We start from the raw sequence: 13,316 nt of genomic DNA on the forward strand, positions 1-13,316 counted from the left end.
ATTATAAAATATACTGAATTTTCTTTAAAAAAAAAATGAATTAAAAACAATGACTACTTACGACTAAGTTACAGAAGAAATGGCCGATCTGAGGATAGACGTGCATCTCCTTCTTCTTGCGAAGAACGCTAAACATGCCACCGATGTTACTATTATTTATCCTAGTGACTAGAACAGCATCCAATCGATCGAGATGCCTGGTGAAATCCCAAAAACATGCTTTCCTAGCAAAGCCGCCGTCGACGAGCATGTTGAAGCCGTTTATACCGAAAAGTGCGGCGTCACCTTGCCCACCGGGGAAGACGTATAAGGTTGGATGGCTAAATCTAATGTTTCCAACGACGTCGGACGGTTCCATGAGCTGGTCCAGTGTTTGCGACACGAGGTACTGTCCGATGTAATTCGTAAAACTCATGATAGCCGGTACGCCGGCTGTGAGAACATCGTCGGGGTTTACTCTGACTCTGCAAGATCTGTTCATAAAAAGGACATGAAATATTTAAGAAAGATGTATGTTATTCAATATATTATTTATGTTTTTAATTATTATTTTTTATTTTTTGTGTGCAATATCCTATTTTTGTTATGCATGAACAGCTTCTATTATGTGACATAAATTAGAATCGATCATGTAGAAAAATGTGCAAGAGAGATATACACCTGCAACAAGTCTCTTTCGACAATCGACTTGTCGTCCAATCGCCGACACCCGCGCAATGTATATCTACGGTAACGCTATTCTCGTAGGCACGAAGGACTCTTTGCACCTCATGTTCGCTGAATGCATCCAGAAAGTCTGCGAGACTGAAGGTTCCATCCTGAATAACAAGAATTGTTTGTCGTTTTGTAATAAGATTATTCTCTGCTAATATTTCGCATAATTATTAATTAATGTTTCATTTTTGGCAAATAACAATCGAATATATTCATATGAAATGTATATACCTGCAATATCCAGGAACCATTACCACCGAATGTGTATCCAGCGTGTATGATGTGCCGATGTTTCGTGAAGCTTGCGAGAAGATTGCGAATACACTGTAATAATGTATTCGTCTGTGGGTGAATGAGAACTTCCGTTACGAGGTTCTCGGTAGCATATTGGATCAATCTTTCGCCTGAAAATGAATTTCATTTTCATTAATAACTTATGTGACAATAATTAATAATTTCTACGACATAATAATAATTAATTATGTATAATATAACATAAAACGAATCAAATCAACATGTTTGTGACAATAAATTACCATTTCTGGCTTCTTCGCCTTCGGGGGCTTGCGCTACTAAGGCCAATAATTCCTTCTCCAGATCTACATGACAACTGTCCTTGTCCCATGATAGAAAACCTGCAACAATCGAAGAAAAAAACGGTGATTGCTAAATATAGCTGAACTATATTTTGAACGGAATCTTCTTACTCTATACATATTAAGCAGATACTGATGTCGGAAAACTTATGGAATGAAATCTGCATATAAATCACTGTTCGTCTTCAAGATTGAGTGTAACGTTGTAGGTATTTCGATGATATGCTGTCTCATGAACTTGACTTTTCAAGGCTCTGATATTTTGAATGGAAACTAGGTTGTTCTCGTTTTAGATCATCACTGTGTATGCGCGATTATGTTGAACTAGAGAAATCAGCTCATCAAAATTTGTAAGCGATTATCTATCTTGAAAATATATGACATAATACAACAGAGAAAATAATCAAGAAATTATGAATGTTATTCAACTTTATAATTTTTCTAAAAAAGCCTTTTTAATTGAGAAAAAGAGAGAGAGAGAGATTAAGAGAGATGTTTTAAATATTGCTTAAAGTATTTTTAAACATGGCCGAGTATAAAATGTTTAGGTGAATGGAATAGTAGGTCATAACTGCGTATAAATGTGTAAGACTGCAGTGGTTTGGCTTCATAGAATAGGGATAGTTCAGCCATCGTGAGTGATGTAAGGTTAATGTTAAGATGTTAGAGACTGTCAAGACCAGTTATAGATTGATTGATGAGAAAAGTAAATTAAGTATTACATTATAACACACATTTTTCTCTGATGTTTTATCAACAAATGTGTAGATTGAAACGGATATAAATAATAATATGTCTTCATTTATATTTGTGCTGCTTTACAATTACAATTGTAATTGATAAGTTACGTTTAAAATTAAAAAATACTGTTTATATAAAAATTAATGAATTATTTTTATTCAAGGCAGCTTAAAAACACAAAAATTTATATTATAAGATATAATTAATATCTGGTAAGAAATTAAATAATTATTTATAATGTATTATTATTATTATATTATTTATTATTAATAAATTTAAATACTTAATGTTTCATTTAAAATTTTAGAATAATTATATTTTTACTATATGAATATGAAACATTAATTACAAATTACGTTAATGTAAGAAAAGAAAGAGAAAGTGTATCTCAAAACTTAATGGAATAATTAGGATGAATGAATCAGCAGCTGCAGTTTGTCATAAGGGTTGCTTGGGGCGGTCGTTTTATGACGTCACCAACACCGCACCCCGTCACGTGGTTCCTCACCAGCTGGCAATCGATCGTCGCACATCCTGTACCCACCCTCTATTGCCAACTTTAACGCAGAGATACTCCACTTTTGCTATCATACAAAAAATTTCCGACGCTGTCAGTCATTTCTCGTCAAGATAAAAAATTTTTAAATAATTATAATGAAAATGATAAGAAAAAAAAGAAGACCAAAAAAAAAAGAAATTATTCTTAATATGACTAATATGACTGGTATATTATTATTGTGCTTTATAAATATATTGAATGTATCAAATATATGTTTATTCATTAAATTATAAGATAGCACGCAACATCTTATATCTCTAGAATTAATTCTCTATAATTTCTGTAAATCGATTTTATCACTCAATATTTCACAATTCAATCCAAGTGCAAGGCTTTTCTTAGATTCACTTTCACATGCGAAAATATTTACAAAATTTCACCTGAAATCTTATATGAAATTAAAGGATTGAATGATACAGCATAATGGAACGTAACTCGTTGCCAAGGGAGTTCGGACTCGCTCTCGCGTAATTCTATACTAGCGTGTACACAGACAAGTCTGGTTCGAGACGTTGCTTGGCAACGTCGTAGTATCAATCAATGCCGAGGATAGAGAGGAGCTGGAAAATTAACGAAAAAGAAGAAAAAAGGAGAGAAAATGCGCGAGCAGAAGGCGTTAGTCGGTGCAACGAATTCCGCGCGGCTTCCTCCCTGCCTCCAATTTTATCCCGCAATAAGTAAATACGTGTTGCATACTTTCCAGTAAACGTGGACGCTATTATTAGGAGTTCAACTGACGAAATATATATCACATTTTCGCGAAATTACATTCGAAATAGCGAATACGCGGAATATGAATTATGCGAACACACACAGATACACATTGCCAATACAAACCGAACTTATTAATTAATCAATCAATTACATTTCAAAACTTTCTGTGTAATTTCGGTTGTATTATAGTTTTTGAACAGTTAAATCTTCAATCGATTAAGTAGATTAATGTTAACAGAAAAAATGGTATATGCAATAAATTGAAAGGATCGCAAGTCCATTATATCGAGTCTTATCTGACATCAAAAAGTCACATTGTTAGAGCAGAACATATATCAAGCTCATGTGTCAAACTGATCGGAAGCCCCAAAGCTGATACGAGAGAAGCCGTTTCTTAATGCTCATAGCTGAGTGCCGTTACTTAATTCTCACTGACCCTTACAGGTTTTGACTGCAATATCAATATCAGAAGCATCGCAACCGAGTCCGAAAATTTGTATAGAACAAATCTTCTTGAAACGTTTAGTCATGTCAGACTCGATTTTTTTCAAGATCAAGATATAAAATGTATTGGTCAAGACTCAAAAACAATTTTTTAAATGCAGATTTCGTGCTGTGAGCACGCAAATAAGTTTTGCATTTATTAGAAGAAATAAATTTATCAAAATTGCGATTTTTATTCATCGTGACGCAACTTTGTGAATTTTTTGATCTATTTAATATTGATGGAGATGGATTCAAACTTAAATCACATCTTCACCTGACACATGCTTCATATTTTATTTACATTTGTAATTCTTGCTTTGGAAATAATATTCTTGCGAGAAACAAATGTGAATCTCTTTTTTTCTGTTTATTTACTAGAATGAATCTTCTAATTCCTAATTGATATCAACATGTGACATATTACCTTACCGCATTGGCTGCTAATTTAGTACTTTAACGATGACTATTTAATGAACTCGATTGTTCGAAATGAAATAATGTTAATCTATCGATAACTACCATGTCTAGTCATGGTAATCATTCAATCAATTAACAGAATCAAAATACTATTAATTAAACCACGAGATGAGAACAGCAATGCGAATGGATCGTTCAATGATTCTTCAAGTACTAATTAGTAAAAATAGAATGAAAAACAAATCAAATAAATCAATTCTCGAGCATTCCGGGTTTTAGAAATTCTTTTTCAATTTTCGAGACTTGTTTTTCAAGCTCTAAATATTCACAGAGCGTTCACTTTTGTAAATTTATTTTATAAACGGCAACAAATCGAAGATAAATATAGTTTACAATTGCAATTAAAGGCAGTCTGATCGTTAATTGAAACAGATGTTTTAATTAAATTGCCCACGAGTTTCATCCGCGAATTTCCATTCGACAGAATAAGCCATCGCGCAATTAAAGAAACCGCACGGAATTTGAAGCTTTGAGTCAAGTAAATCGTGCATTAAAAAAAGCAAAAACATTTACGAGTTCCGATAAGTAAAATGGAAAAACGTTGCGACATTAAAGTGTGGCTCCAATGATATCTGCCATCGAGTGGACGAAAAATGGCGCTGGATAATCCGTCAGCGATTTATCTCGCGAATACTGAAGGGCGCGTTCGTTCTACCGAAAATCCCCGGCTTTAATCCCATAGTACAATATTTTGTCATCGTATCACACGAATACGCGAATACGTGTGAGCGTACATACACACAGCACACATTTTCATGGAACAAACCGCGGACGTCGATGTATCCAGCGTATTCCACGATTTCCTACTTTAGAGCGTGACGTTCTGACACGCCACTTGTATCATACACACAATGGGGATGTATCTAAATAGGCGATCGTCGTGTGAAAAGTGTAGGAGGACTATTCACGATCAACCGTGGTAATATATACGGCGCACGTCGCAATATATTACATTTACAAAAAGGGGAAAAAATCCAAGGCCAGCTTTATCTAACAAGATTTTCTCTTCGTACCGCTAACTCGATCGTCCTCCCTGACCTATAATATTTCTGCTCCGAGCGATGTTTTTCTCCTTTCTAACTGGCGTCGCAAAAATAAAAATGTCTCGAATGAACGTGATTAGATGTAATTCAATGTATCGTCGCTCGAGAAATGTTCATACATAAACTCACTTTCATAAACTCACAAAGTATGTAGAAGAAATATTTGACACTCGATGTCCCTATGGATTAGCAACTTAAGCTAAGTATAGACAAAACTGCGTTTCCTCGCGGTAGCGGCTCCCGCCTCGCGCATCCCTTAAAGCACTCGCGTTTCTCGATTTGCACTTTTCTTTTTTTTTCTTGGACCGACGACGGATGCCGCGAATGCTGGGTTTGTCCCGACTATGTTTAGAAATGGTTCTCGTTGTCCTGCTCGCAATGCGCCTACATGTGTGTAATGAGTACACGTGCGACATAAAGTATCGCTTTAACAGCCGACAAAAGAGATCATTACGCATGTAACCGTACATTATATCAATCGATTCAAATTTCTCTTCTAAAATGTAATAACATTTTTTTTTTTTTTAATAAAATACATCTAAATTTTTATTGTAAAGATTTTAGATAAGGAAAAGAAGCTATACCAACAGCAAAAGTAATTTTAATGGAACATCGCGCATCTATAAATATAAACATGCGCCAATGTTCCAATATCTTGAAAATATCGATTAAACTGAAAAATATAAGCGGACGTAAAGAGCCTTTGTAATGTAAGAGGGTCAAAAAGTTTTCTAGACAAATCGCTGACATCGTTCTCGATTAATCTCTCAGGAAGAAATGTCAAAGAGGAGGTCGATAATGACCCATTATTTCGATTTGAGTTTCGATAGAGATAATTCATACGCATTTCATTATACAGATATTACAATCTCAATTTCAGAAATGAATAATTATTTTGGAAATGATAAAGATGAAAATAACAAATTTTTCTTCCCGATAATTTTATTTTTATATATACAGAGTAAATTTTGGTCGGATTTAATACGATAGAATAATACGATACAATTGTGTAGTACATGTCGATTTTATCTAGTAAGTATATGTAAATTTGTGTACTATAAGGGCCTTTGATCGAGTATGAAGTTTGACAAGCCGAAAGTAGATCCGGGAGGAGGAGGAAAAGGAGAAGAGAGGAAAATAGTAACGGATATTCAGAAATGCAGTGCACGACCTCGGCAGAGGGAGCATAGAGATCGACCTAGCTCACACACTCGTTGCTATTTATATTTCCAAGACAAGGGCGAAGACCTGGATCAAGGATTGAGAGTAGAAGTGACAGAGGTGTTTTTTTTGTTCTGAAAGGTCGTCGTAAAAGAGGAGATGTAATGAAGGAGACATCTTATCGAAAGAGATTATATTTGGTCGGAATTATAAAGTACATGAAATTTTTAAATTGATAATATCTCACTTTTGAAACACCCTTTCTTTTATTTTCTTCATTTTATTCGATCTTTTTTCTGTTAAACGTTCTCATATTATGAAAGCAAGTTAGGAATACAAATTACATTAATTTATGACATTTTCTCACGATATTCTATGCGTATCTCGAACGTGGAGCAGATAAGTACAAAATAGTTTGTAGAATTGAATAATAAACCAGCTAAATGTAGCAGAAATATGCGCGGAATATGAAAAATCGCGGTATTCTCCATCTCGGCCAATATTTTACACAATATCGTGCACACGTGATATGTGAAATATTTAAAAATCATGCTTGATAACTCGGAGAGAAAAACATATTTTCATTCTGTTGACCTTTTGTATCATTGTAACTCCACTGGTAAACATTTTCTATTAAATATTTCGAATAAAATTTTAATTAACAACACAATCATGCGAGAGAGACAAAACAAAAGATAAATAAAAAAATAATATCGAAATCACACGCACGCACACACACACACACACACACACACACACACACACACACACACACACACACACACACACACACACACACACACACACACATTTGTATATCAAGTGTCAAATAAAATAATAATATTCACGCGATGAAACATCTACTTGTGGGACGCAAATTTGTCGCACCTGGACAATTCGAAATGCGAAATTTAATAACTTTAAATTATAGAGATTGCGTCGCATTTGCGACATGACCGATTTATTCCGCGTTACATTATTCAGCAGAAATTGCCGTCCATCGGGATAAATGATCGAGGCGCAAATGCGCTGGTACGTCAATTCAACCGACCCATAAACCAAACTGATAAAGCATGTACTTTGCGTCGACGATTTAATGCGCACGCCGATTATATCGCATTGCCAGCACCGGTCACCACTTCTTCGCCTGCCGACGTGTCTTCGAAATTGAATGCGATGACTCACGGGCGGGGTCAAAGCACGTGGATTTTCATAATTACATCGAACAGAAATGGTGTGGCAAGCAGGCAAGTTCGCTTGTCTAGACATGCATGACAGGATGTGTATCGCTATGCAGAGAAGGAGAGAGAGAGAGAGAGAGAGAGAGAGAGAGAGAGAGAGAGAGAGAGAGAGAGAGAGAGAGAAAGAGAGAAAGAGAGACTCGCCCACCGCTTGGATTATGCGTCTCTCATTGCGGAACTCGCTTGCGATGCCACTCCGTTTCCCTCTCCTTTCGCAGTCTACCTTTCAAATCCTACTTAGCAGCAGGCTTCTCGTGAGACGCACGAAAAATCCCGGTTCTGCCAGAATGATTAATGAAGGAAGCGGAAGAGAGCGAGACGTTGGCGTTGGCATTTTCCTCCAATAAATGTGACGGAGAACGCGGGGATCATGTGCATTTATGATGACAGGAACGGCCGGAAACATGTCTGTACTGAGCGAACACCAGAACGCAATGTCATTCTACGAATAGAACCTCCCTTCGGTCGTTCCGCGTGAGTTTTAAAATGTTGTCATTTTTCGAAGAATGTTTTAGATCAAATACCATAAGTCCAGATAAGTATCGAATTTCTACGTTGGAAACATTCTCACAAGTTGGAGAATCCAATGAATTTGTTCGGATCAGTCTGAACTACAGACAACCAAAATGGAGATATTTTGTAGAACGAGTATACTTCCCCGCCATGACATCGCTTTCAGATTTGTTCGCTGATGTATGCCGAGTTCATTTCACGCGAAGTCAACACTGTCGGAGAGCCAGGGTGGCAACGGGGGCGGAGAGATGAATGTGCGATGAACCGTGATTCCCAGGTAACGTGACCTGTTTGTAGTTCAAGCGTATCTGAATTGCTTTGGCTTCACGAGGTCTGCACTTGTCCACACTTAGGGCACAACCACGTTGCACATCACTTATGTACGCACGTACGCACTGCTGCTCGCGATTAAACTTTACGCAAGCGATCAGGAATTAAAGCTCTAATAGTACGTAATTTTGTTGAGTTCAATGTTTCACTGCTGTACAAAAAATATATTTATTCCAGGAATAATTAACTGATTTTTGTTACAAAACTCTCTGATCATCTGGTGATCACCCTTCTATATTCTAATTAAAATCTATTATTATATAAGATATTGTATATTATTAATTAAAATTTTTTAATTTATTACTATTTGAGAATTATGGACAGGGATTTAATTAATTTTCTGAAAAAAAAAAGCAAATAGAAAATAGAAACCAAACAAATTTTAAATAAGCATGTTAAATAGTTTATTATGGCAATAATTTTTAACAATTTCAATTAATATAAACTGTTTAAAAGATTTTAATTAATATAACATTTTGTTATGGATTTCGATATTTGCATATTTAAAAGTTCATAAAGAATATTCTCTAATTTTTCAGAATCTCAGTCTTAAGAATAAAAATTGAACTAGTCTTGGAAAAAAGTAGCTCAATTTTCAATCTTTAAAAATGAGATTTTATTCTTCAGTGAAATTCACTCTAAAAGTTTTATAGAGATAGTTATTATAAAATACATAATTATTATAAAAAATGAATATTAAATAATATTCATACAAACAATATTCTATCACAAATCACATTTTTTTGTCATTGAAGTGTAAAAATATCTCAGATGATTTTCATAATCAGAATATATATACATTTAAATATAACGAGAAAATTTTCTTTTAATAAATTTTCTTTTTATCTATTAGCTATGAATAACCATTGTTGAAGTTTCAATCGGATAATCAAATTGGAATCTAACGAATTCTTTGCCTTTCTATAACAGAATTAGGAGTAAGTTCAGGAGCATTTAGTTAGCTTGGACAAATATTCAGAGGAATATAGACATCGAGAGAGAAATTTGTACGTGCTATCGTAATTTATGAATTTGAAGGAGAATCATCAAGCAAATGAAAGCTTAAAGAGATAGATTAATAATAATAGATCGATGTATTAAAAAAAGATTTATATTTAAAAAAATTTAATTGATAACAAAAAACGAATGTGAATATTCTTGATAAGATAATTCATGTACGCAATCAGTACTAAAAATGATGAAAAAAGAAAGAGATAAAGAAAAAATTAATTTAATAATTAATCTAAAAGTAATTTCAAGAAAGTATCAAACAAATGTCAGTATGTGTAAAAAAAAATAAATTTCTAAATTTAATTAGACTTCCTAATCAAAATAAATGGCATCGCAGCTTGCAGTTAGAAATTGTCCTGTTACTATTAAGAGATCGTAAATCAATCAGAAGCATTTCTCTGCTATCTTTCCGGCACTTATTGACACTGGTTGTACATGTATTGGTCTCGGGGTCAGGTTCAAGAACGAGGTAGTCGAGAGGCGAAGTCTCACGGCTGACTCGTAGAGTACGATAGTGAGAGAGCGAACTGCCGTGGCGAATGCCACGATAAAATTAGATACACTATATTCAGTTACATGCACGCACGCCGAAAGTGTAAAACGGTCGTTGTCGGCCAAATGTGCCTCTCGCTCTTATCTCGCGAAATAACGACCGAGTGCTTCATATGACACACGAAATAAAAAAAATCAAACGAAAATGTGAATCTGAAAGCGAGAGTTTGAAACAGGAGGGAATAACGAAATTTAATTTCGCTCAAACCGCGCTTGTGTCGGCTGATTGCGTTTTAATGAACGTCGTTTATAACAGGTATATTCCTTTATATATGTAATTTCAAATTTAGAAATTTATGAGTATGCAAAACAGATAGAATTTATCGTAATTTTGTCCGAGCGTATTATATCACATGGCAGTTTTCCGACATACATCCTCTATCTAGCTTGTCTGTAAACGTTAATTAACGTAGTCATGTATTAGGGTCGCAGATAATTATCATCGTACAAGCCACTTCATAAATTATGCAGCCGTGACGCATCCGAGCTCTCAATTCTTTGAGTAGCTGGCTAAAAAACCTCACTTATGTTCTTGTCTTATGAGTAGGAGTATACTATTAAAATACCTTCCATATCCTTAATCTCATTTACTGCATATTATAAATTTAAAAAAAAAATGTTATGCCTACACTGTGAAAAATAAAATAAAATTTTAATTTTAACTTGAAGATGTTTAGTGGATTTTCTAAGCGTACAAAAATATTAACATTTTTGTTGATATCACTAAAAGAATTTAATTTCTTATATGTGTTTCTTATATGTGTTCTTTGCTGATAAGCTTAGATGAAATTAGTCTTAAAATGTGATACAGCTTAATCAATGTTGACAATGAATTTAATGTAACATCGTATTACTGAGTGATTTGATTGAGAAACTTAAATAAAGTTTATCTTACAATTTGAACATAATTTGAGTTCTGTTCTTCAAATTTTAATAATTAATTCTTCTTTTCTAAGAAAGATTCATATATATATATATAAAATAAAGTTGAACTTTGATTTGATCAGAAAAATATTAATAAAAATTAATTCGTTATTATTATTTTCCTTTCATTTTTTTACATTTCAAAAATAATCAAATTGTATAATTTTTAATAAATCAATAAATTTAATTAAATCAATAAATAAATGCGATCTAAATTTATCAAAAAATTTAGATCGCATATTGTTTTTTATGAGCAATTTAATTCAACTTTTTGGCCATTAAAAGCATTCATCATTCGAAACATTCATTAAATAAACATTTTAACTAAAGCAACAATGTTTCCGTTAAGTCTTGAAAATAACAATTGACCAAAACGTTATTTTAAACAGAAAATCAAGTACAAAATGTACGATAACAGCTTACTTATCAAAACTGATTTAAATAAAACATTTACAATTGCTAAAAACATTAAAATCTGTCTATCGAACTTGAAAAACCTTAATTAAAGTAAACATTTCACGTGATTTATTTTCTTAACATAAAAATATCAGAACGAAAAAAAAGTATAAATTTTGCTTGAAATCCCTAAAATTAAAAAAATTAAATTTTTTATTTAAAACAAAATAAATATATGTTCGAAGAAAGAAAGTGAAAAGTATAAATTATACGAACTGATCATACAAATATTGTTTCACGAATATTTAAGCAATTGAGCAATAATCATTCTTTATATAGAAAATTCTTTGTTTTTTGATCGACAATAACGTGATTTCTGAACATCAGTAGTAAATATTTTGAAAATGGCTCGAAGAATGAATCAAAATTAAATCTTATATCATTATATTTTCTTATTTATATGTATGTATTTTTATATTTGTAGGCTTATAGTTTTTCGCGAGTTCTTTCTATTTTATTATTTAATAATTTCTTTATTTAATGATATTATTTAATGATTTCTTTAAGTCTTTAACTCACTACTACTTTGTCAGATTGTGATATCAGAAAAGAAAATACATAATAAAAATTCTTACAAAACACATCAATGTGGAAATTTATTTCAATAAAACTTACAATCGATAGATTCGATTTATATAATTATGTCAAAAATTTTCCTTTTGTTTCAGTAATTAATAAATGACCATATTATTTTTAAAAATAAATTATGTATAATCAAAATTGAAATTATGTTCATTATGACAAACTATCGAATTAATAATATACAGAAAAAAATATGATTTAGTTTTGAGTTTTTTCCTGAAATAAGAAAGTTTCAATATATTTTATAAATCTATTCTATCAATTACAAATGTATTATTTAATTAAATAGATAGAAATATTTTATTAAAAGCATTCAAATATAATTGGTAAAAGCTTTTATTGTATGGTAAAAGCTTTTATTTTTTCGCTTCTAATGTCACAATCTAAAATAGTAATGGTGAATGAACAGGAACTTTAATAAGCTTGCTTCAAATGTATCACGTGTTGCATTTTTAAAGTTTCGATTTAAATGTAATTTGACCATCACTTTGAAATTGACGCGGATGATACACGAATCGTTCAATCGAGATATTCATAATGAAACCTAGTGCAGACATCGTGTATTGAAAATTCATTTAATACAAGAAATGGAATGAGAGAGTTCATTACGCGAACACTCATTACACGATACGTTAAATATTTGTCGGATGTAAATCTTTAAATAAAACTGATTCGTACGGCCTTGGTGTTTGTTATGCCGCACGAGCGTCCGTTACGCGTAAATACACAAAAGGATACGCTGTGCCGTACAATATTGTCATTTGCACGGCAATACTCGAACGGCAGACAGCGTCCGCCATCGTGAACTGGTTTTGCATTATTCTTCTCTATAACTTCTCAAGATTTTTTTACGCGTAATTAGCAATTAATCAACCCGCGAGATTAATCTTTAGAGAACGAGAGTTTTAAAGGCTACATTCCTTTTAGGCGAACTTTGAGCACATACAGTCGACGTTTTTTATACTAATTGACATACGTCGCTTTCCATTTACAATTTTTTCAAACTCGATCAACACTTTCTTTATTTAATTAAATATGAAAATTCCTATATTCGGTTAAAACAACCCAAATAGCACAGCAGCGCTTACAAAGCGTTATATGCGTTTTTTTAATGCTTTGTTAATGTTTTGTAAGAGCTGTGTGTTACTTGGGAGGATCTCAGTGCTTATATATTTCTTGTGTGAATTTATATACATATCTATATATATATATATAT

The 13,316-nt window shown here is 32.8% G+C and overlaps 1 protein-coding gene across 4 annotated transcripts in view; it reads right to left on the reverse strand.

Annotated features, from left to right (window-relative positions):
• Positions 1-13,316, reverse strand: part of LOC108690056 (microtubule-associated protein futsch) — a 55,372-nt gene that overhangs the window by 17,467 nt on the left and 24,589 nt on the right. For all 4 annotated transcript variants that reach the window (XM_018197133.1, XM_018197132.1, XM_018197130.1 and 1 more), the window contains 4 exons: positions 1,251-1,349; positions 946-1,118; positions 661-818; positions 62-473 (listed from right to left, as the gene is read on the reverse strand). In XM_018197133.1, coding sequence (XP_018052622.1) covers positions 62-473; positions 661-818; positions 946-1,118; positions 1,251-1,349 — 842 coding nt within the window. The remainder of the gene's footprint in view (positions 1-61; positions 474-660; positions 819-945; positions 1,119-1,250; positions 1,350-13,316) is intronic.

Source organism: Atta colombica, unplaced genomic scaffold (assembly GCF_001594045.1).
Source record: "Atta colombica isolate Treedump-2 unplaced genomic scaffold, Acol1.0 scaffold293, whole genome shotgun sequence".
NCBI classification, from domain to species: Eukaryota; Metazoa; Arthropoda; class Insecta; order Hymenoptera; family Formicidae; genus Atta; species Atta colombica.